Source organism: Barbus barbus (genome assembly GCF_936440315.1).
Source record: "Barbus barbus genome assembly, chromosome: 47".
Taxonomy (NCBI): domain Eukaryota; kingdom Metazoa; phylum Chordata; class Actinopteri; order Cypriniformes; family Cyprinidae; genus Barbus; species Barbus barbus.
Genome location: NC_136725.1, coordinates 15,817,982 through 15,843,392, shown reverse-complemented (window position 1 = coordinate 15,843,392; position 25,411 = coordinate 15,817,982). Strand labels below are relative to the sequence as shown.

General features: G+C 36.9%; 2 protein-coding genes across 3 annotated transcripts; one reads left to right on the top strand and one right to left on the bottom strand.

Moving 5' to 3' along the window:
- The first annotated feature begins 10,245 nt into the window (after window positions 1-10,245).
- LOC306865482 (replication factor C subunit 3-like) lies at window positions 10,246-14,258 on the top strand. Its single transcript, XM_079410100.1, has 9 exons — window positions 10,246-10,462; window positions 10,735-10,872; window positions 10,960-11,027; window positions 11,098-11,195; window positions 11,351-11,532; window positions 12,044-12,180; window positions 12,344-12,442; window positions 12,560-12,629; window positions 12,731-14,258. Exons 1-9 carry the CDS (start codon window positions 10,376-10,378, stop codon window positions 12,920-12,922), a joined length of 1,071 nt encoding a protein of 356 aa, XP_079266226.1. The 5' UTR covers window positions 10,246-10,375; the 3' UTR covers window positions 12,923-14,258.
- Window positions 14,259-15,854: 1,596 nt separating this feature from the next.
- LOC306865838 (klotho-like) lies at window positions 15,855-24,896 on the bottom strand. 2 transcript variants are annotated; one of them, XR_013783904.1, is made up of 6 exons: window positions 24,103-24,896; window positions 23,055-23,565; window positions 22,568-22,836; window positions 19,943-21,068; window positions 17,001-18,680; window positions 15,856-16,867 (listed from the first exon to the last, which is right to left on the bottom strand). XR_013783904.1 is itself a non-coding variant. In XM_079410667.1 (5 exons), the coding sequence occupies exons 1-5, from the start codon at window positions 24,826-24,828 to the stop codon at window positions 18,340-18,342; spliced, it is 2,973 nt and encodes a 990-aa protein (XP_079266793.1). In that variant the 5' UTR covers window positions 24,829-24,896; the 3' UTR covers window positions 15,855-18,339. The 2 variants fall into 2 exon arrangements, 1 of the variants encoding a protein (XP_079266793.1); XM_079410667.1 differs by having other exon boundaries at window positions 15,855-18,680.
- Window positions 24,897-25,411: the final 515 nt, after the last annotated feature.

The window sequence follows — 25,411 nt, the reverse complement described above, 5'->3', positions numbered from 1 at the left end:
CTCTGGCTTTTTCTAAAATGGGTCAGAGTGATGGACAGAAAGATAAAAGAGGAAACAAAAACAACAGCACAACATTCATAGGAAACTTTATAAAGTAAAGCATGGTATAGGAAATACAGTTATAATATAATTAAAGGGAAAGTTACAAAATTTCTATCATTATATCATAATTTGTTTTGCTTCTTGCTTCTGGATCCATAATGTTTTTCTGTAGATATAAGTCCAAAAAAGAATAACCAAAGTAGAGGCAAATAACCAACATTGGTTACATGACAATAAAACTACAAAAACATAATTAAACGTTAATTCTGAAAGCATTTCTTAATTCACACATACTGACAATGTGGCCCTTATTTGAAATTAGATTATTGAAATCGGAATGAAATTAAACATATGAAATTAAATTGAATAATTAAATTAAGTTGGCATCGATAGCCTTGTGGGCAGTGCACTGACATGCATGCAGTGCTGTTGGGACCTTTTCCGTTTCCCGCCCCCTATCTCTCTCTCCCACTACACTTGTCAGTTCTGACCTGTCCTATCGTAATAAAGATGGAGATGGCAAAAATATATCTTAATTTTTTATCTTAATCAAATCAAATTCAATTAAATTCAATAAAATTAAAAGAAAAATTATAATAAAATAAAAAGTTAATAAAACTCAAGGTGGGTACAACCCACTAGAAAAGGATTTCCGGAAAGCATTAAGTGACACTAAAACTAGATCTGCAAATTTACTCTCTGTGACACAGTAAACTGCTACTTTTAGGAGGATGTAGGCAAAGAGATCTCAGACAAACTACAGTTAATTAATCAAAGTTGCATTGTCTAATGCGGAGGCGAAGACAGAGGATGTGCATACTTACTCCACCTAACATTTGTCATTCACACGCACACACACACACACACACACACATAAATCTTATCTAGCACCATCTAATGAAAGTCAAACAAAGAGACTAACATGGGAAAGAGTCATTCAAGGACACAGGTGATGTAAACATGTTTGAATCATGTCATGGGGGCTGTTTTGATAAAACAAAAGCATTTGGACTTCAGCATGGCCGCTTGCTCTGTAAAACTCATTCCATCAGTATTCAGTACACACTTGATTTCATTAATCGAGACCATTAAGAAGGTACGTCTAGGACTGTTTTAGTTTTAAGAGAGCTAGAAACACCTACGGCTTTGAAACACCGGCTTTAAAATATTGTATGACTACAAGGAGCCCGTTGTTGTAACAGACTCAAGTAATCTTATGAAATTAAACATCAGAAGCACTCTTAGAAACAAGAGCACCTACACTGCTAGAAAGTATAATGCTAATTGTTATTTTTTGTCTGTTTTTCCTTAAATCAACACAAATTTACTTAAAGAAAATGATTTAGATTTTTCAATATAATATTAAATTATATACACATTCTGCATTATAACTTTTTAGAAAATACAATAGTTTGGTGTCAGTATGATTTTTTTTTAAGACATAAATATTTCATTTAGCAAGGATGCATTACATCAAAAGATTAAAAGTGAGAGTAAAGACATGTATAATGTTACAAAAAATATATTTCAATGAATGCTGTTCTTTTGAATCGCTTTCTATTCATAAAAGAAGAAGAAGAAGAAAACGCATCTCAGTTTCCACTGCAGCACAACAGTTTTCAACATTGGTAATAATAAGAAATGTTTCTTGAGCACCAAATCAGCATATTAGAATGATTTCTGAAGCATCATGTGACTCTGAAGATGGAGTAATGGTGCTGAAAATTCTACTTTGTCATCACAGGAATAAATTACATATTTTATTTTAATAAACAATGGTTATTATAAATTGCAATTATATTTCAAAGTTTAACAATTGTTGCCTAGAGACTTCTTTCAAAAACAAAACAAAACAAATATCAGATCCCAAACTTGTGTATACATTTAATTAATTTATGTTTTTTACCCTATAGGCAAATTGTTGTTGTTGTTTTCTAGTTTAAAGCATAAATCTCTCTCAATTTAGTTAGAAATATTCTTTAAAAACACTAAACATGGGGGAAAAACAAACACATTATTTTGCTTTAAGATTGCATTTGGATACATTTTATGGAAAACTGGATGTTTTTTGGCAGTTTAATACATTCTTACAATGAATTGGAAATTACAGCACAAAAGGCAATAGCTAAATGCAGGAAAGTACGTTATCCCATCTACCTTTCTCAGATAAGATTCGCTCCCTTTTACTCAAAAAGAAACTAAACGGCAGGCTCTTCCTTGTTCATTCTGTCCAGTTTGGGCTTCCAGGTGAGAAATGATTCTGCACCGCTGTCCTGGATGGCACATCAGCAGCAGTGAATAAGAACCGAAATGTCACCGACTCAAGCACACGCATCAACAGACTGAAGATTCCCCTGTGCCCGCTCATGCACAATGGAAATGATCTTGGCAATGGGACAGCGACATGACCTCACTTCCTCTCCTTTCAGACTAAAATTTCACGCAGTCTGAAATTTGTGGCTTTTTCTCAGATATAGCTTGTTGTGCAACAGCTTTCTGGAACAAACACGTCACGTTGCCCCAAACAGAGGGGCCATATTTACACCCTCATCAAGAATGCCACTTTTGTCTTCAGAACTCGCAACTGACATAAGCATGCACAGCAGCTATTTCTGTAGGGTGGGTGTGTGCTGAGTTGAACTGGGGTGTTAAAAACATGCTCTTCCCTCTCGGCCCTCGAGTCCCACTTGTCCACCCTCTCAAAAACCCTCACCCATCAAACAATGGTTGACTGTCTCCAAAGTTCCCGCTTGACTCTGGAGGAATGTCCGGCTTGGATCAGACCCAGTGTGCACGTCTTAACACTGCACTGGGTCTGTAAGGTCACCACTGCAGCAACCCCAATGACACGATCACCCCGTCACAGGACCCTCCTCACGGACTGTAGTTCACTCACATGAGGCAATAGCTATGTTTCCATTCAAAGATGCGAATTTAACTTATGCGCAAAACTGGAATATCGCATAAAATATTTACGAATTAAGCACCGTTTCCATCCAACGAGTCAAAGAGAAAAAATTCTTCACTTCCTGATAAACTGCCACTAAATATCACTAAGAAAAGTAGGAAAAGCCACTGAATGTAATAATTTTCATGTATGACACGGAACGCAGTCATGTAAGACAATTATACAGAAATACTTTGATGACAGACTTTACTCAGGCATTTCAGAACGACTAAAACAACATTTCAGATGTTGTGCACGAGATCGGTCCCCCAGTCAAGTTATCCCATCTCATTATGCAAAGCCACATGACTATTTTGATGCGTACGGTGGAATTTATTTGGTAAATGTGTTTCCATCATAGTTTATGGGCATTTTGTCTTATTGGATAAAAAGTTTATCCTACTTAAAAGTTTTTTTATGCTCAGTTGTATAATTTATGTGCATCTTGATTTTTCCATCCAGTGTTTTTTAATGCACTATTCCAAAATGCACATGAAAATTGGTGGATGGAAAGTCACCTAAAGACTTCAGGCCCTAGACATTTTTCCTTAAATATCTATATTTTAATAAATTCGCACAGTTAGAACTAAATATATATTAATGTTTGGAAGTTTAGGGCTATTACACTCACCAAGGCTGTATTTATTTCATTAAAAAAAAAAAAACAGTAGAAACAGTAATATTGTGAAACATTTTTATAATCTTAAATAATTTTAAAATGCAATTTATTCTTGTGATGGCACAGTTGAATTTTCAGTGTCACATGATCCTTCAGAAATCATTCTAGTATACTGATTTGGTGCTTAAGAAACATTACTTATTGTCATCAATGTTGAAACAGATTATATTTAATATTTTACATTTTTGTCAGGATTCTTTAATGAATAGAAAGTTCAAAAGAGCAGCATTTATTTCAAATATGTAACATTATAAATGTCTTTACTGTCACTATGTTCCATTTAAAGTGTCTTTGCAGCCTAAAAGTACTAATTTTCCCCAAAACTTTGTACAGTAGTGTATTTTCACACAAAAATCCTATGTAACTATAAATATATATTTCTGTCTGTATCATAAATATGCAGGGTAGGCGTGCAGCCGTGCACTATTGGCATCTATACGTGGTAATCTCAGCGGTTTCAGCTGGGGGCCAGATGGCACATTCTGTCAACCAATTAAAAAATAGAGGATTTTACCATGGAAAAGTAACCACAGGTTTTCTCCAAAACAATTATCCTTAATTAATTCAATACTAAATTAATTGGGGGTGTTGTCTACACACAAGGCAACACATTCCACTACTGCTGTCATGACTGCTGATGTATGCTGAGCTGGTGTCAGTAATTATGTTTATACGATGCTTTTCACACTAGGAGTTTCCACCTATAGTATCCATACACATCACGCAGTGCTAAGCTATTTATTCTATGTCAATTATGTATTTTGTGATATATTGACATTATTTTACTCTTGCTGGGAGTTTCTGGTGTCATGGAGACAACAAAGCATTGCTCAATAAAATGCAGTAAAGAGATGAATATCTAGTGGAACTGCCTATAGTACAGTATCTTAGAACATAGCTAAGCTTATAACGTATAGGTCTTAAAATATTTTAAATTTGCACACAACTTAATAAACAAAAACACAACATTTAACAGTAAACCAAGCTGTCCACAGATGATCTGACGATAAATGACTGCAGCAGTTTCACTGCATGTAGTGTTTTAGTTTTTTTTGCTATAAGATTTGTAAAGTTTGCCATGGCAATCATTTCAAAAACATATAACTAACTAGGTATCAGAAATGATGGCCACCAGCAAACATCAAAACATCAAATAAATGATCCAAGAACAAGAGGGTATGCCATGATGCTACTTTGACTACGATATTCATACCTGTGATTCATACCAATATTGAATTCAATAGTAATACTTAACTATATTTACAATATTTAATAAATATGATATTTCATTACTCAAAGATGCTTCAAAGAATACCATGGTATTACAACATAGAACTGTAAACTTTACAATGTGAAAAACAGTAGTTTTATAGGGATAGTTCACCCCAAAAATGAAAATTCCAAACCCGTACGATCTTTATACATATTCAGAACACAATGAAGATGTTTTTTATGAAATCCGAGAGCTTTCTAACCCTCCATAGATTAGGCAACTGACACATTCAAGGCCCAGAAAGGTAGTAAGGACATTGATAAAATAGTCCATGTGACATCAGTGGTTCAACCATAAGTTTATGAAGCTACAAGAATACTTTTTGTGCGCAAAGAAAACACAAATAACGACTTTATTCAACCATTTCGTCTCTTCTGTGTCATTCTTTGACGCGCGTTCACAAGAGTATCACGATGCATGCGTGTGGTGCTGCTGACACAGGAGCCGGCGTTCGGACATAGAACATCCATCTCTTCTAGTTCATCGTCTGTATATTCTGGTTCAAAAAAGTATAGGCTGGGAAAAAAATCGCAAGTTATCCTCTCTGTCAAAATCTTCAGACAGGTTTATGAAGATAGTTTTATGGCACAAGGCACAATGCATCCAGGTTCTACGTCAGAACACAGAAGAAATTTATTTGTGTTCCGAAGATGAACAAAGATCTTGCAGGTTTGGAACAACATGAGGGTGTGTAATTAATGACATAATTTTTTATTTTTGTGTGAACTATCCCTTTAAGCATTCAAAAACTCCAAGGACAAAAAAAAACCAACTAGTTTTTTCATTAATTCTCTCTATTTGCTATGTAATATGTCACAGATCAGTTATACAGTGCATAAAAAACATCACTGATCATTAGCAGCGTACCCTGAAAGCACTTTTTCACCTCATATTTCTCATAATTGTTTTTGTTTTTTTAAAGGGTCATTCTTAAGTCAGATGCGAGTTGGTGAATTTAGTTTCTTTCTATAATTAAAATCTAGCCAATGATTTTTGGACAGGGTTCTCTTATATGATTGAGTGAGCTTTGCAGCAACATGAACATTTAATGAATGCTGAAAGCACTGCAGTGTATGCTTGTGCTGCAGAGTGTGTCTGTCTGTCAGTGTATGTCTCCGTGTGACATGCTGCGTTTCATAGCTGAGGACATTCCATCACTCTATGCGTTCTCTGCACTCCCCCAGCCTCACATGGGTAAAAATAGCCCCTCACACACACACACACACTGGAGCTGTGTGTTTGGGAATCTGGAGATCTGGGGTTGTAAACGAACAGGAAGTGGCTTCATCGTCATGGACTAAATGAGGGTTCTTTTTTTTAATTGTAGCCATTACTGGGGGAAAGATTGGGGGATTTTTGTTTTTTAAGACCCAGAACTTGCTCAAAGAGGCCCCTATGCGAGAACCAACACTGAGCAGCCTGGGACAGACATGAGTGCTACAGGACAAAGCTATTTGTTCATTTAGTGGAAGTGACCAGTCTGTGGAAAGCATGTTCCTAGTGTTAAATGTGGCCACTGGGGCCCCCCAAAAATACTCTGTTCTTCATTTTCTGTCTCTATCCATCTACTGCATCAAAGCGTCTCTCTTTCACTCCTCACAATAATTCCTTTTGAGGGTTACCATCAGCGCCAGGATTGTGGGGCTTGCGGGGAGAATGTATCAGTTATAAAAACATAACAGAAAATGTTTTTAACAGTGTAAAGATGACTAAATGCCCCCCAGATTGCCTCTGGAATTGCTTTGGTTAGGAATTACAGAGTTGAGGAACAAAACACATGTATTAGAGTCCATTCTAAGATTCTCAAGGATGTAATGAGTGTTTTAATAGCTCTAAAACATTTCACAGCACTCCAGTGGAAACAATTAGTCATAACAACCTTCTGATCAACAGCAGAGTATTGATTTTACTCTGATCATGAGACAACCTGCATTACTTTACCACAGAGAAACACTGGCCCTGATGACAATGTGGATTGCAAGGTTAAAGAAAGTAAAAACAGAACAAGAAATGACAAATGACAGACTGACCCGCTTTAAAATACACCTTGGCACCGCTGAGAGCAGATAAAGCTTATGCAGCATTTTATAAGCCAAGAAGGCAATATATTATTAATCACTACGGAAAGGAAAAAACACACCAGTGTAGGTTATATTTACATATCGTGAATTATATATGATTATTTTCTACTTGAATTTTAACAAACCTCAAACTCTATTAAAATTAAACTTTGGTGCAAATCAGTGCAATAATTTAAATATTAGTTGGTTAACCCTAAGAATAAAACGGGCAAATCAAGAACACCCTAGTAACAATCTACAACTCCCTAATAGGCGAAAACTACTTACATTTTCCTGTGAAAATGCTTTCATTTAAGATGCATAATGAAGCCACACTGCATAGTCATCCCCGTGCCACGAACTCACAACCCAGAGTTATAAATAGACTCTTTGGGGGCTTCAAAGTGTCTCTGAGCCTCAGTGACAGGATACAGACTGACAGGGATGCAAAAAGCAAGAAGTGTGTTATCAGAATTCATAACAATATGTTGCAATGCATGCTGGGGAAAGTAAATATCAGGACTGCCTGGCATCTGGTCACACCAATCAAACTGATGAAGACTTTAATGCCTTACAATCTCCTGAACCGCCCTACCCATCCAACACAAACCATCCATACTTCCTTTATAATCTGACACCAGATCTCTTACAGCACTGTTCTAAAGTTTGAGGTTGCAAAGATTTTTTAAAATAAATGTCTTATGCTTACTATGACTGCATTTATTTATTTGAAATAGAAATCTTCTGTAACATTGTAAATGTCCTTACTGTCACTTTTGATCAATTTAATACATCTAAATAAAAGTATTAATTCCTATTTGAACAGTAGTGTACAGCATGTATAGATTTCTTCAGGTATTAGACCTCAATAAAGAAAATAGAAAATTTTGAAAGCAGTTACTGTATCTATAGGGGTTACTGCCATCTAGTGGTACACTTTTATGTCATCTGCATCATTCAGACCTCTTTTCCCAGAAAATACAAAGAAATAAACAACAAGAAATACAAACATGCAAATGCAAAAAAAGGGAGAGGGACTCACATTTTCACATCTAGTCGGCCATGGCTTTGTAAACCTGTGAATATCCCTCTGTAGTCAGATAGTTCATGAAGAACTTCAGTAGCATCACCCTGCACTGAGGATTACTTCTCGCAATCCAGTTACTTCTGAGTCTTCAGCAATCCAGACAGGTAGTGAAGTGCTGAAAGGAAAACTACATCAGGTTGTTCTCTGAGATATATCCAGGGGAGGGAAGTAAAAAAGAGAAAGATGACATGTTGGCCATGAAGATTACTTGGATAGAACGAGATTTATCAACAGCTTGTATGAAATACAGTATATACTCATTAGTAGCATACTAGATTACATAAAATGAACACTAAATGTATGAATTAGTCTATAATAGTACAAGGCATGACAGGTCTTAAATTTAGTCTGCTGTCACTGAGATGGCATCAGATGGTAATACCGGAGTACTCTGGCATGCCATACTTTACAACTATACAATTAAAAATAAGGTATATGTCCAAAAAATGAATAAACAAATGAATAAAAAATAAATAAATAAATAAAGGCTTTTCGTACAAACCACCCATGCCAAGTTAAACTCTGGGTAAAACATCCATTCATATTTGTAATAAAAAAAAACTGCTGCAGTGGTTATCTTATTAAATATTCATTCGGACCAATATTACAGCGCGTTAAGCAATAGACAACCAATCATAAACTACCGCAGTACTTACTTCATTAAATATTACACAACATATACACAAAGGTTTTTTGTGCATTTGTTATCAATTAAAACATACTTTTTTGGACATTTTCCCAGACGACATTGAACCACATGCTCCTCGATGTATATGCACCCAATCAATAATATTGACATTATAAATATTTAATAGGAACATAACCAAGGTTTTACAAATGCACAGTGTAACCCAAAATTACGTTCACCTGTATTAGAATAATATTTGTACTTTGTGGAATTGTGAAAGTTCCTGATTTTGCCTGACATTGGCAAGACAGCAGAGACTAGGTCTATTGCTGAAATTCCTCAACTAAAAAGCACAAATATTTCTGTGATCTGAAAAGCATTCCTGAGATACCATAGGTAAGAGAATGCAGGTATCATTTATCAGCAAATACTTTATAATGATGTATTCCTCATTGTCATCTTTCCTTTCTCACTCACCTCTTAATACTATTTAATAGAGCTTCTGAAGTAAACAAAAATCAGCCAGAATAAAGTAAAAGCAAAAAAAAACAAACAAAAAAAACCCATGAGATTATGTTTGTAGGCCTACTTGTATGCTATAACTTCACAAAATGTCTCATGTACACACACAAATGTATAATATATCATTCTTTGAAGGACAGGAGATACAGTTTAGTGGACATGCAGCTGTTTTGCCAATAAATGCAGCATAGAGTTAGGATGTAGATGAAAACTGAGGAAAGGGCAAAAGATAGACTTGGGTTGATGGGTTGAATGACAGAAACTGCATAGGTAAGAGAGTAAGGAATCCCTAACACAGATCTGAATGCCAGCACCCAAGAGAGTGCAGGGATGGTGGGAGTACAACCTAAAAAAGACAGTCCATATGTACTTGATTCAAAATATTCAGGAGGCTATTTTCATTCATCTCTGCTCAAAAAATACACGCATAAAAAAATCTAAGATATACTTACATCTTGCATAGGCCTACCTGCTAGGCAACAGACTGATAAGCAGAATGAAATACCTTCAGCAAAATACAAATATAGGCTTTTATTAATGAAAGCAGATTAAGCAGATTTACACTGTTTCATTTCATTCTGTGTCTTACATTTAGCCTATTTGTGCTATTTTGCTTCTATAACGTCTTTACGCGGAAGAAACGTCTAAAATACACATTTACATTTTTTAATTACACTTTAGGCTTTAGTCTTAGATTTCAGTTACAATAGGCTACATGTCTGCTTTCTCAAAATTATTTTTTCCCTGTCTACATTCTGACTATATTCCGGTTTTTACAGGTTTTTATTTTTTATATATCATTTTGTTCTTTACGAAATGGTAGATGAAATGAAACTGAGGGCAAAAGATAGACTTGGGTTGATGGGTTGAATGACAGAAACTGCATAGGTAAGAGAGTAAGGAATATGGACTTATGGACTCTTCTATTCTACAGAAGAAAGAAAGCCATAATATTAGCGACGCAATGTAATGAGTTTTACGAAACGCGAAAGCACGTGTCCCTCTTCGCTCTCTGTAGATGCCGTTCTGACAGCGCGCTGCGCGGGTTTACGTTTCGCGGGAGCTGGCAGCTCACAATAACAATATCTTATTTAATTTTTTACAGAGGCGCGATATTCTTATAATTCAGGGGGGAAAATGAGTTTATGGGTTGATAAATACCGACCATCGTCCTTGTCTAAACTCGACTACCACAAGGAGCAAGCAAATCAGCTCAAAAATCTGGTAAAGAAGCTAACGTTACTATCCAGAAAGCGAACTGGTGTTTGTGTTTGGTCAGACTCAAGTCAGTTTCAATAACTAAATATGAATTATGCTTTATGTACATCATCGCGCTCTCTTCTGGAAGAAAATACGTCAACTAGTTTGTTTACAGTTGCAGCAACAATATAAGTTACTTTGCAGTATCTGTGCTTCACATATTAGCCATACTGTCCTTAATTAGTACTGAATAACATTTAGATAAAATAATGATCTCTCGCTTGTTAATTTTACAGGTCCAGTGTGGTGACTTTCCCCACTTGTTGGTTTATGGACCGTCTGGTGCTGGTAAGAAAACCCGGATCATGTGTTTGCTCAGAGAGCTGTACGGTCCCGGGGTCGAGAAACTCAGAATTGAACACCAGTCCATCACGGTATTTAAAACAAAAAAAGCTATAAACTGTTTTCTAATTATATAGCCTAACACTACAGTATTAACTATCAGTGTTTGTCTGTTGTAGACTCCATCTAAAAAGAAGCTTGAAATCAACACCATTGCCAGCAACTACCATCTAGAGGTGAATCCAAGGTAATGAAAAGATTGACTCTGCTCTGTTGGGAGCATTTACTAGCAGAACCTCATGATCTGTTTTCCTCAGTGATGCTGGAAACAGTGACCGTGTGGTCATTCAGGAGCTGATCAAAACTGTTGCCCAGTCTCAGCAGATTCAGTCCAATGCTCAAAGGGAGTTCAAAGGTTCGTTTTTTCCTTGCATTGGGTTAGATGATTAATCTGAATGTTAAATAGCTAAGAGCTGTGTCTGGATTTGATAGTTTTATATTAATGATCCGTACACTTACACAGCAGTAATATAACCGAATTGGCAATAACAATTTCTCATGTTTTCACAGTTGTGCTGCTGACAGAGGTGGACCATCTCACTAAAGATGCTCAGCATGCCTTGCGCCGTACGATGGAGAAGTACATGTCCACTTGTCGACTGATTCTGTGCTGTAACTCCACCTCAAAAGTGATTGCCCCCATCAGGAGCAGGTGTCTGGCTGTGAGAGTCCCCCTGCCAAGTGTGGATGAGGTGAAGTGTTTTTTTAATTTCTTTATAAAATAAAAAATAGTTATAAAATATTATTACTCTTATTCAGCAAGGATGTGTTTTAATTTGTTTAAAAAGTGACGTTAAAGAAATGTATAATGATAGAACATTTTAAACTATCATAATTTCCACAAAAATATTTAACAGTACTGTTTTCAACATTGATAATACTGAGGAATTTCTTGAGTAGCAAATCGGCATATTAGAATGATTTCTGAAGGATCGTGTGAAACTGGAGTAATGACAATTGAATTCAGTTTTGGCATCACAGGAATAAATTATATTTTAAAATATATTAAAATAGAAGACAGTTCTTTTAAATTGGACTAATTATAATTCACAATATTAGTTTTTTTCTATGCAGCCTTTTTGAGCAAATGCATTATTTCCTAAATATATTAATTATTGTAATTGTATTGCATACAAATTCAAATCATAAATTCAAATGTGTTTTACTGGGCGTATGAAAACAACCCAACCTTTGTCCTCTCAGGTGTGCAGTGTTCTGTCAGGTGTGTGCAGGAAGGAGGGGCTGCTGCTTCCTCCTGAACTGGCCAAAAAAATTGCTGAGAAGTCTGGACGTAACCTCCGTAAAGCTCTGCTGATGTGTGAGGCCTGCAGAGTTCAACAGTAAGTCAACAAGAAGAGAGATCTCAGAGAATGAAGTAAATCATCGGTGTTGTTCAGTTTTCCAGTATTAATCACATATGAAGCCTCTGAATGAACATAACTCACCTGAAGTGATGCCTCACATACAGTTTAGGTAATCTGTTCCCAAATTGATTTCCTGCAGGTATCCATTCTCTCCAGACCAGGACATCCCTGAGACAGACTGGGAGGTTTACCTCAGAGAGACCGCTAATGCTATAGTCAGCCAGCAGAGCCCTCAAAGGTCAGAAAATGCCTGAATACAAGCGCAGAATTAAAATCCCCTGCTGTCTTTTACATTTATGATAGATTTTAACTATTTTGATTTCAATAACCTGTAAACTAAATGATATTTTTACAGACTTTTGGAGGTTCGGGCACGATTGTATGAACTTCTGACTCACTGCATCCCACCAGAAGTCATCATGAAGGTACAGCTGCTTATTTACAGCATAAATAAATACTGTGAAATAGAAGTTAAATTTGATGAACAATCACTGCATTAACACGGTTTCTTTGCATGGTATTCCAGGGCCTGGTGACAGAGTTGCTAAGTAACTGTGATGGACACTTGAAGGCTGAGGTGGCTCAGATGGCTGCATACTACGAGCACAGACTGCAGCTGGGCAACAAAGCAATCTACCACCTGGAGGCCTTTGTTGCTAAATTCATGGCCATTTACAAAAAGTTCATGGAAGATGGACTTGACAACTTTATGTTCTGAGCCACTGTAGCCTAAAATAATAAAATATACTAATTAAAATTAGTTTTTCATAATAAAAGCCATTTCAAAGATTGCCTGCTGTTATTGCCATTTGCGTATCTAATCAAAGAGGTACAGAATTTCACATGGACTAGGATGAAATGAGCAAAACCTTAACAACACTGAATCACAGCAGAGACTCCAAGACCAGAAAATGGTGTGACAGATAAAGGAGAGATGCAAAATGTGCAGTGTTGGGGGGGCCTCCAGGAACATGGTTGGGAACCACTGGAACGGCCTCGAACAGTGATCCTCAAATCTTTCCTGCAGAGTTTAGCTCCAACCCTGATCAAACTCACCTACATGTGATTTTCGAATAATCCTGAAAACATTGATTAGCATGCTCAGGTGTGTTTTTTGATTAGGGGTAGAGCTAAACTCTGCAGGAAAGTGGATCTCGCTTGCCAGATTTGAGTATCCCTGGCTAGACTACCATCCCTGGAGCTTCTCCGTGGGACTCGAGACCAGTGAGTGATGCAGGTGTCGCTCATTATCATTTACTCCTCGTACTAAAGTGATAGAGCTGCTGCGTTTGTTGTAGAAACACATGCATCATGTGTTTCTACGAGCAGGTTTTCTTTTTTTCATGTTCCAATCTACCATGCTGGTGAAAAAGCTAAGCGAGTATGTATTATTGTTTTTTTCTTCTTCGATTCAAAGTTGGATTCAGTATTTTCCATACAGTGTTTTTGTTTGGTTTTACAGTGCTGTTGTTGCTGTGTCTGCATGGAAAGATGTCTCAATGCACAAGACAGTTAACTTTAAAGAAGCCACACTTTTCTGTAAAGGACAAAACCTCATGATTTATTTCTAATAATTTTACTTCGCTATCTGTCTTAACCTAAACGGCATGTTTCCTCTCTGCAACCGGTAAGACTAAAGATCAACGTCCCTTAGTTGTGGTGAGTAATCGCTCACATGCGTGTTTAAACTATATTTCCAGTGATTCTCACGGTGGTCTTACGTGTGTAAGACAAGGGTTTCAAACACGTAACTGGACGGACTGATTGTAAAACATGCTCTGCTGGAAGACCATCTGGGCAGCTCTCAAATGTTAAGTGCTGAAGGAACATCCCTCCATAAAATGACCTTTCGGTAGGATTAATTGACAGCTGATTATATTACTTTGCTAGAGAAGGAACAACGGGAATCCTGTCGCATCTTGATTTTTATGTACTAAAAACTGCTCTGTTCCTGCGGAGAACTGTTTTCTCTGATCCTTGTTCTGGGACTTATAAATACCTGTAATTGTCTCATGAGTGTCGCCCACTGAGTAAATCAATGGATTGATGCAGACAATTTGCATTCTTAATTTTGAAGTTCATTTATTAATCTTAATCTTGGTAAATCCTTTTGCTATTACTGACCCGTGCTCCTGCTTTTCACCTAAATAATTCTAGAGCAAAACATAACTTGTGAAGGTGCCAAACGTGTCATTTCCTGTGATAAGAGTTCTCATGTTTTGTCCTTCGTGGTCCTTGATGGTCCCATTAACATTCTCTGTTGACCATAATTAATGTTCCACCTACATATCTACTAACACTCACTGGAGTATTAATAGACTGGTAGGGTTAGATTAAGATTACATGCATTTATAAATTTGCTTATAGTCATTAAATGTCTGTTTGGAGAATATTACTGCAATAAAGAGTTGGCAGATATTAAGCCGACACTCTACTCTCTTTCTCTAATGAGAGATGGTTGACATGTAGGTGCAATTTTATTTATTGTCAACGATGTTCAAAAGAGATCATGAAGGGGTTACCAAAAAAATGCGCACATCTGAAAACTTCAGGTGCTCGATCGAACAAAGCACTTCAGTAAGAGAATCCGCACACTGCTATTGCAGGTCCCAAAGATCAATTTATTAAAATAAACCAAGGATTGTATTTGAATAAACTGATCCTTGGGAGTGGCAGTGTGCCGACTATCATGAATAACCAAACTGTGTGAATGTAACCAGCGCACCTATTTATTAAGTAACTTTTCACTATGAAATGGCTAATAAACTTAACAAATTACAAAAAAAGTGAACCTTAATGCAAGTACTGAATATTATTTTTTTTAGCTTATTTTGCATGTGATAGTTAGCCTTCATTTGTGAAATATCAACATCAGTTTTTCTGTTTCAGAGAAAAAGGGTGTTATTTCTATTCATAATGCCAATTACGGACTGCGGGATCTTGCAACCTTCACTCACAACTTCACCACACTATTACTCTCCTCAGACTGCCAGTATAAGTTCCAGGTACAGCAGAAACATCATCTATTTAGACTAGAGTCACTTAAACTATGTAAAATTTACAAAAATGAGAATGCAATAAGGGTTTGTTTCTTTGTAGGTGCAATGAAAAGTCTTGCCATTTGCTTCAAATTCAGTGTTCTCTGATCCATGTTTCAGCAAGTACCTGGAAGTGACTTCTGCATATGAGTTTGTGAATTCAAAAAATTATATATATATTTTTTTTAGCAAATTCTAATATTTTGAGATGCTGAATTTGTGATTTTCATGAGCCGTAAGCTCTAATCAATTTAAAACAAGCTTTTGAAATGTTTTGCTTCACTTGTAATGACTCTAGATCAGTGGTTCTCAACCACATTCCTTGAGGACCCTCAACACTGCACATTTTGCATGTCTCCTATGTCTGACACTCCCATTTCAGGTCAGCGAGTTTCTACTAATAAGCAGGTGACCTGAATCAGGTATGTTTGATTAAGGAGACATGCAAAATGTGCAGTGTTGAGGGTCCTCCAGGAATGTGGTTGAGAACCACTGATCTAGAATATGAACATCACTTTTTGAAATAAGTTGGAAAACTTGAATTTTCACGATATTATTATTTTTTGAGATGCCCTTATATACACTAATTCAGACATCTTCAATTTCTCACATCAGTTTATTTGCTACAGTTTAGAAAGTGGTAATAAAATTACACTAACTCAAGTTAAACTGTCAGAACAAATTCATCTGAATAATTTTTGGTTTGACTGAATAAAAGGTGGTTCATTTGTATGTCTCGACTCATAATCTCAAAGAAAACCAATGCAGCAATTCTTGATGCTCTGTCTAAACCCTCTGGTGTCTAAGGTAATTTTGGAGCCCTTGAGATGTTTTGACATGCTCTGATATTTGGGCTTATTTCAGCTATTTAAAACCTATTGACCAACATGTAATTTTTTTTTTTTTTGGGGGGGGAAGAAAAATGTAGCCGAAATAAAACCCACACTAAATAGTTCTGAATGAGACTTGAGTAATCAGTCTTGTAGGCTAGAATATTTACTTCACAATTGTGAAAATCATTATGCTTACTCCTTCACAGAAAAAAAATATTGATTAATTTTTAAAGGCATGTTTTGTGATCGAAAGCCTATATGCGAGGGAGTGGCAATGCCCTTGAATATTAAGTGACTCTCACCTGAGAGACAAAGGGCCCTCCCCTAATGGCCCATCAGTGTAACTTTGAGGCCGGTAAGAGAATGTGAGGAGATTGGAAATTTTTGTTTTTGTTTTAATTATTTACCTTTTATTTACAACACCGTATAATCAAAACAAACATAATGAAGGTCAAAAGACACATTATTGTGAACACTGATCTAACCACAGAGATGTGAACAGATTTTGAGTCATTCCTGCAACAGATTCTGTTCAAGTATCATACCGGATATATGTGTGTTATTAAAGTGTTTCCTGCTATTTTCCGTGGATTTAAGAAAAAAAAAATCCGTAGTCAATAGGGGTGTGACAAGACCCTTATCCCACAAGAAGAGACACGAGACTGGGTTCACGAGGACGAGATGAGATTTTTAGACTTTTCTTTTTTTTTTCTTTTTTTTTATCAGTGATGAAATATATAGGGAAAAATAGTCTGTTATTCAACTGAAAAACACAAAATGCAAAAAAAAAAACTAATTAAAATAAATTGCAGACCATGATTCTGAAAAAAAACCCATATTAGATAAACAAAATAACGAAATTTACTAGTGTTTCTGACAAAATGTTCATTGCTTAAGTCTTTTAAAAATATACATTCATTTGAACAAAATAAAATAAAAATTCAATGAAAGAGTCAGTGTCTCAGTTAATAAAGACTCGTTTCACTATTGAAATCTCCTGAATGAACGATTCAATGTCAAATAAATTTTTTTTAAAAACGTGTTAACGTGTTAGAATACAAGAGTTAAGATACTTTCGTTTTAATCGCTACTGTAGACAAGTGTTTATACCCAAACTAAACTTTTATCCCAGTAGGCCTACTTCTGTTATTTAAATGTCTGTAACACAGAAATAATCATGTGCTCTTTCTGGATCAGCAGCAGCATGAATGCAGATTTGAATGTCTTTAAGACGCTTACGATGTGAAACGGGTGTTAGTGGAGTTGTTGGTATGAGCAGCGCATGTTTTGTCGCCACCCATATCAGTGAAGAACAGCATTCACATCGGAAGCGTGGCCGACCCTCTGATTCATTAACATGGGCAGCGACAAAACGTGCTTCTCTCGAGCCACTGATACTCGCGATGTTAAACAGTCATAATAGACATAGCTGCATCGTTGTCATTTAGGAATAAGATCGCGTGGGTGTTTGAAGCAAGATGGCAATTTTTTTTTATGATTAATGGTGCAGCTCTAATGTAAACACTGCAAAATGTTTTGCAAGGATATTTTCACATTCTCGCGAGACCAGTCAGATCTCGCCAGACACATCTGATCTTGCGAGATCTCGTGCCACGAGATCTTGTCACATCCCTAGTAGTCAAGGGTCTTGTTTTACCACAGAATATCAGTAGTTGAGCATCTGATGTTGGTACAGCGCTCTTAGAGGAAAACAGTTTGAAGAAAGTCATCAGGATTCATCATCTGTGGTGCAGGTATCTGATTCAAATAAAATACAACCAAAAAACAAACAGCAAAATAGATTTGCATGACTTTCTAATATTTACAGAAAAAAGCGTATATATAAATTATGGGCAATAAAAAAAATGAAATATCAAAATGACTTCACTATAAAATTAAGTATGCTACAACTTTAAATATTTAATACATATATATGTGTGTGTGTGTAACATCACTTACCTAAGCTAACCATAGTAAGATCTTTCGAAATGGCAGAATAGAATAACACTTTTCCCTCAACTTTTATTGAAAAACCAAACCATTGTGCAAACTTGACTAAATAATGTAATATTTTTTACAAATAAATAGTGTTTTTACACTGTAAAGCTACAGTTAAATAATTATCCAGGTCTTCCTGGCTTGTGTAGTACCCATTATGAAATTTGAGAAGTACTACAATTTAAAACAGTCAAAAGCATAGTTTGTAGGTTGTCAAACTAACCATTAAAACAAATAAATTAAGAGTCCACTGGAACCATTTTAGTTCATTTTTTGGTGGCTATTTTGTGCCTTTTGACTGCATAGTAGATCACAATGCACACTGTGATCAGCATGCAAGAGCTCACCAGAGAGAGAAAGCCAACAACAGGCTGTTTGGTGAGGACATAACGTCTAGAGCCGTGCACTGGAGAATGGGGACAATGTTGTTGAGGTGTACCTGGGGCAGGGAAGCCGTTGTGGTGGATAATGTTTTTGTAATGGGCCAGTGAAGATTTTGAGATGACCTCCTCCTGCACGTGACCATACATACCATAGCCTGGGTCCTGCTGGTCACTGAACGCATATGCAAAATATCCCTTCAGATTGACTCCATCCAGCATGTATGCTAAAAGAACAAGTCAGAAGTTAGAAAACAACAGAACTCATGACGTAACTATAAAGTGAATTCAGATGACAAGGTAAATAAGGCCATGCCAGTGTTTTGTGAATAGTAAACAAATATTTTTTTCCAAAGCTCAGATAAAGAGCGGCTTGCTAGTTTTCCTGAGATCAGCAAACTGTTTCTCTAGTTTTCTGCTTAATAATTAATCTGATGTGTGTGTACAACGTGAGCTTTGTGCCTCTAAATAGAAATGGCATTGCCTTGAGTCATCAGAACTTATCCAAGTGGGTGAACTGAGAAACTAAACTAAAATTCAGTGTCTAGGACATTATAGATTATATTGATTTACATGTTATAAATTAACTACATATAATAAAATTGAAACAAACAGTAATTTAATTACACTTACAATAAGTTTAATTATACCTATGAGTTACATTTAATATTAGTATATGAGTTTTTACTCTTAATAATCTTAATATTTTAAATAATATGAATAACATTTCCATTCATTTTAATACAATTTATAAGAAATGTTAATAAAAAACATTAGGATAACCTTATTGGTAAATGTTAAAACCTACAGAATCATATTTGATATGCCAATATCTAAGGCTTCTAAATTGAATGAAAAAAACAACAACTTTGCTGATAAACCTGTTGTATACAATCTACTACATGCCTTCTGTCATCTGATTGATAGTTTATAGTTTTTTTTTAATCAAGTAAAAGGCCTTTTTGTTAAATTCTTAATCTCCCTTCAGGTCATGGTACACATGAAACTTTTAGAAAAATCATGTTAAAATGTGAGTATCAAATGTTATACATAAGGTTTATAAGGAAGGTTTTTTGTATCTTTCAATCATCATTGTATTACATCGCATTATATGTAATAAAAACACAAAAACTACAGTGCTTTGATCATAAAACTAAGCATTTATCACCTTATAAGACATATTATTGGGAGATATAGGCTGACAGCTAATATTTAAATGCATGTTTTAGTAGTAGTCTGCTATACTGTTATAAAGACGTCATTGATTTACATTACAAGCAGTCAGAATTTCATCTTACTTTTTGGCCATGTAAGCCTGCTGTATCAATTATGGTACTCAACACAAAGCACATATGCAAATATGTTTTTACACCTTTCAAAAATATTTTGTCTAAAGGTTCAATAAACTGCTCCTGATAGAAACTGGAATCAGTATAAGCCACCCAGTATCTGAGTATTGGAATTCAACTCATAACATACGATTTCTTACCTTTCAAGGCCTCATTAATGTAATTGTAAAGGTAGTAGATGCGCAAGCTATCCTTAAACCTAGCGGTGTCCTCTTGAACACCATTGGCCATCACATAAATGGGAACACCTTTGTATCGAGAGTTAACCCAGTTCAGTGCCTTGCGAAGACCCCAGGGGACCACAGGAGAGTTGCGTCTTGGAGACATGATCCAGGTCACGTCAGATATCAGCTGTACCTGCAGCTTGTCTTTGAAGGTGTATTTGTCTTCCACTCCATCGTACACCATTGAGGTAGTAAAATGGCTGATGGCGAAGAAATCATAGGTTCCTGTAACCAACAGCCGATCTTCATCGCTAAATGCGGGTAAGTGGTAGTTGAAGAGATCAATATTGTTTCGCTGTTGGAGCCAAGTACGCATCACCGCTGGGTAATCACCACTTCCGAAGATGGGCTCTGCAAACCAGCCGACTCGAAAGTCCAGGACTCGGTTTGCAGGCTCAACATCCTCTCTGTTGAAAGAAAACGCAGGTTCGACCCAGTCCATATGAAGAACCAGTGATGCCTTACCACCTTGGGCTTTGCGAAATTCAGTGTCGTAGACGTGCCAAGCTAACGCATGCGCACGGAGCAGCTGGTGGCCCACAGTGTATTCAAGATCCTCATCATTAGGTTCATTCAGCGTGATCCACAGTTTGACATGAGCTCCTAGTCGTTGGAAACACAACCTGGCGTAGTCTGCAAATGCCTGAACTGTCTCCGCGCTCTGCCAGCCCCCACCAGCCTCCATGGGTGCAGGCAGGCTAGACAGTTTCCCTGTGTGGTGCCAAAGGGTCACAACAGGGGTTACGTTAACCTTTTGTAGCTCACTGACAAAGCAATGGTAGTATTTTAGAAGCGTTTCGTTAGCATCAGACACCCGGCCTGTTGGGGTGATGGAGGACCAGTTGAGCGAGAAGTGGAAGTGTGAGACTTGCATACGGTGCACCTCAGACACCTGCTGGAGGATGCTGCCGTAATCTGCACAGTGGTGTTTCCTGTGCATAGGGGGCACCAGCACACCCGGGACCTTTTTCAGCTCTCCGTTTCCAGAAACATTCCAGATGTAAACACTAGGGTCAGCAAACTGGGTAGGTATAGTATCAACCTTCAAAACAGGATCACAAGGCAGAATTAAAAGGAAATTAAATAAAAATACATTTTAATATATCCAATTGATGTTTATCAAATTTGAAGTTTGAACAAAGATCAAAGACTAAAGTTAAACACACAAGATCTACACAGAATCTAAGTTCTACCAAAGTGAACTTTGAATGGGACAAACAAGAACAATCAAGTAAGTTTGATTTGCTGGGCTGAAGTGAAGATAAAGCCATTTCCTTTTATTTTGAAGAAATGTGTGCAGTTAGATGTAATACGAGGTTAACTATCAGTTTTTTTATTTAAAAATGAACAATCAACATTCAACCATCAATATTCAAATACACATAACATAAATATATAATATATATATATAGATAGATAGATAATCTATATACATATATATATATATGTATTAGAGATGCACCGATACTGAATTTCTCTTCCGATAGCCGATTATTCAAAATGATATCGGACGATTCCGATGCCGATACCGATAGTTATGTGCGAGTTAATTTTTGATGTGGTCGCATTTGCGCCAGTGCATGGTCTGCGCTGCTCCAAAACATATGCTCTACTCCATGCATAAAGCACGCACTGCAGAGCCAACGCACAGTGCAGCAGGTGTAAGATTTCTGATCATGTGAAGAGAGTGAGAGAGGCGCTTTCAATGATTGCTCTTTGGGAGCAGAGCCTGGTTTATATTCGTCGCGTCAGCACCAGCGGCAAAAATGACACGAATACTGAGGAAAGGATGGCGGACGGGATGGAGGATTTGGTTTTCAAGTGAAAGTAAAATACAAGACTGCTTCTTAAACCAGAGAAGGTGAACATGCTGGTTTTGTCTTTGCTGTTTATCTCATGTTACGCTATGGAGGCTTTCTTTAAATGTTCTTTATTTATTTGATTCCTTAGTGTTTGCTAAACTTTCTGGTGTAGCCTATGCCATGCCTCGTCTTATTAATTTATGTTAATTACATTATATAAGTTAGTTTGTAGAGTATTGTTTTATTATTGTTGTACTTTTTAGGCTTGCTGTGATAGACGGTGTTGGCGGTGATACCGGTGTTAAGCCACAACACCGGTTACATCACTTGCCCACCACGGCACCGTCCCCCACCGTCGTTTTGATTTTTTATAGTAATAAAATTTATTTCGTTCAGTTAGAGGACACTACAATTAAAACTGAACGCGGCAGCGCACCGAACGAACAACAGTCGCGCATCACAGATCAGATTTCATTTATCACCTGAGGAGAGTGAGTTGAGCTGACTGACAAGAAGAGTGAGGTGAAAAAGACAAGATAATGGCGGAAGAGTTTCAAAACGAAATGTAAAAGAGGTTTTAAAATTATTTTGGATTTTGAAAAGCCTGTTGATTTGGTTTAATTGGGATTATAAAATAAGGAGTGGGTGGATTTTAATAATTGTAGGGTGGCTGTGTCCACACACTGCCAACACACATTTATGTCCAATTTTGCATAATAGGCGCCCTATAAAATTTTACCTGTATTGAATTGGCTGCAACTCCCCAGGCAAAGTCACAGGGAAAGATGCCCTGTTCGGGCCTGTTCTCAGGCAGCTGAGGGAAGCCGTTCTTCTCTATGAGTTTGCTATAGAAAGTGGCAGATGTCTTTGGCTCTCTTTTCAGATCAGGAGTGTTGAAATCCACATAGAATAGCCCTCGTCGTATTCCGTATTCACGGTACCACTCATACCCGTCCAGCAGAGACCAGGCTGTGTAACCAATCACATTTACTCTGTCAAAGCGGATTGCTGTAAAGAGAAGAAAATTATTGTTTACAATCAATTACTTACTGTGAAATGTGAATTGTTAATGCTAAATAAGTCTAAATAGCCTACATTGTAAATGCTTCTTTAACCATTAAAAGATATACATAAGATAATCTAAAAATGGCCATATACTGGCTAATATATGATCTATTATTATTAATTCTATCATTTCATCAAACACCCTCAATTCATCCATGTACCTTTTAGAGTCTCCATAATAAAGCGCTTCAGGTAGTACATATGCTTAGCATCCTTTGTTTTCGTGTTGCCACTTCCATACCAGCCGCTCTCCACCACAAAAATGGGAGGATTGTTGTACTCGGCACCGACCCAGTACAGCAGCATCCTCAGACCCAGGTCTTCTGTCTGGCCAAAACGCAGACTGTCATTGATCAGCTGAAAACTAAGAGCAGGTCCATGAGACAGGGCAAAGAAGTCTGCCGTTCCATTAACGTACAAGCTCTCTGCCTTCGTGAATAACGGCAGTCTGTGGGTCAAATTGCGTTTCATGCAGGGTGGATAGTCTCCATCCACAAACAATGGTCGGGCAAACCAGCCAAGCACAAAGTCCAGAGAACACTGGCAGGCTTTCTTGTTCTCCTGCCTGGTTCTGCTAGGTTTGATCCAGTGGGAGGCCAGAGCCATGGACACTCGCCCACCCTGACTGGAACGATACCGGTTGTCATACAAGTGCCAGGCTACTGCATGAGCCTAGGAGACAACACATGTGAGAAACATAAAATAAAAAATGTGCTTATACTTTATATTTTAAAAACATTTACTGTACTGCACTTTGAATTACAGTAATTGAACAAACACAATTAAACAACAAATAAAAATGCTAAGAAAAACCCTAACAATCATTCTAGCCTTGAACAAGCTGTTTAATATATTTTTGTTTTTATAAACAGTATTGCTTATTAACATATATAATAAAAAATGGAAATGTATGTGTATATATAAAATACTTGTATATACATTTATAACATTATATGTTACTTTTTAATATTTTTTCATTAGTTTAGTTTTAACAGTAATTACAAAAATTCTCACAATGAAAATTTTATATATATATATATATATATATATATATATATATATATATATATATAAAACATTATATTTTTAATTATTTGAATATAGTTTTCTTTAAGATACTGAAAACGTTTTCAAGACTATGTGTGAGATGTGTGCAAATTATCTTTGTTTATTAAATTTATAAATAAATAAATAAATGGGTCTAATTACCTTTAGAAGATTATGTCCAACTCTGAAAGGCAAATCAGAGTCATTTTTGATACCAGGTGCCACAACCCCAGTTCCATACCCATGCCAGGCCACAACAAAAGGATTATCAATGGTAATCCAAAATTTCACATCCGACCCAAATGTTTTAAAACAAAAATCTGCATATTCTCTGAATAGTTCCACCATAACCGAATTGCTCCAGCCTCCAAATAAGGTCTGCAAACTCTCTGGCAGGTCCCAATGATATAAAGTCACAATGGGCTGCACTTTAATTTCCTTCAATCCTCGAATTAGACTTTTATAGTACTCCACACCTTTTTCGTTGTAGCTTTCTTTGGTGCCGTTGGAGAAGATGCGCGGCCAGGACAGAGAAAATCGGTAGTGACTGACTCCAAGTTGCTGCAGGGCTCGGAGGTCTCCCGGGATGTTGTGATAACTGTCACTTCCCACGTCGCCCCTGGACACCCGGGTCCCACCGCGAGTGAAAGTATCCCAGATAGACTTACCCTTCCCATCTTTCTCCCAGGCTCCTTCAACTGAATAGGCAGCGGTGCCGACAGCCCACATGAACTTGTCAGGGAAAGTGTCATAGAGGAAGGCTTTGTCACCGGGATATGGAAGTTTGCTAAACCTATCCCATGTGTGCAGCCCTGTGCCTGGAACAGCTGCTGTCCACTGAAGATGACTGAACAATACGAACGCCAAAACAATCCATGGCACTTTCATGGTGTCAGGGAACTGGACACCTTTCCAAATGTTAAACAAGTGAGTTGTGTCTCTTACCTCACTCTGAGCTGTTTGCTACTGTGGTATAACCCACCTGGCCCCATCTAGGCCGTTTTTGTCCTCTTAGGAAATCTATCAATTATTACCCAGGCACTTGACGAGTAAATAGGTATCCAAGCGCTGCACAATTCCAGCCTTCATAATAACACATTTCCTCCTGCTAGTGTATGATAGGGCAAATATGATTATACAGTATAACAACAAAAACAAACAATTTATGATTTCTTCAGTATCTAAAGGACAACTGAATATGTTTTAAGACCGAAACCTATGACTGAACCACATATTACAGGAATACTGATCACCTAGTTATCCAGTAATCCAAATTGGTTATCCAATGACTTTCAATTTATGAATGAAATACATCTACAGTACATTACATTAATGTGAAATGCCCAGGCTTGTAAAATGTAATGAATATATATATAAAACATATTTTAAAACAATTCTTCATTCAGTAATTCTGAATTGGTCAGTTCAATTTTGTTTAGCATGACTTTGCACAGTTTAAACAGCATGCTGC

What these genes read in the sequence shown, in the direction of transcription:
- LOC306865482 (XM_079410100.1), top strand. Translation starts at nt 10,376, where the DNA reads ATGAGTTTATGGGTTGATAAATACCGACCATCGTCCTTGTCTAAACTC. An exon ending in CATCTAGAGGTGAATCCAAG is followed by an intron (nt 11,028 to 11,097) that starts GTAATGAAAAGA and finishes TGTTTTCCTCAG; the next exon opens with TGATGCTGGAAACAGTGACC. An exon ending in TGCTCAAAGGGAGTTCAAAG is followed by an intron (nt 11,196 to 11,350) that starts GTTCGTTTTTTC and finishes ATGTTTTCACAG; the next exon opens with TTGTGCTGCTGACAGAGGTG.
- LOC306865838 (XM_079410667.1), bottom strand. Translation starts at nt 24,828, where the DNA reads ATGAAAGTGCCATGGATTGTTTTGGCGTTCGTATTGTTCAGTCATCTT. An exon ending in TTGCAGCCAATTCAATACAG is followed by an intron (nt 21,069 to 22,567) that starts GTAAAATTTTAT and finishes CCTGTTTTGAAG; the next exon opens with GTTGATACTATACCTACCCA. An exon ending in CATTAATGAGGCCTTGAAAG is followed by an intron (nt 18,681 to 19,942) that starts GTAAGAAATCGT and finishes TTGTTCTTTTAG; the next exon opens with CATACATGCTGGATGGAGTC.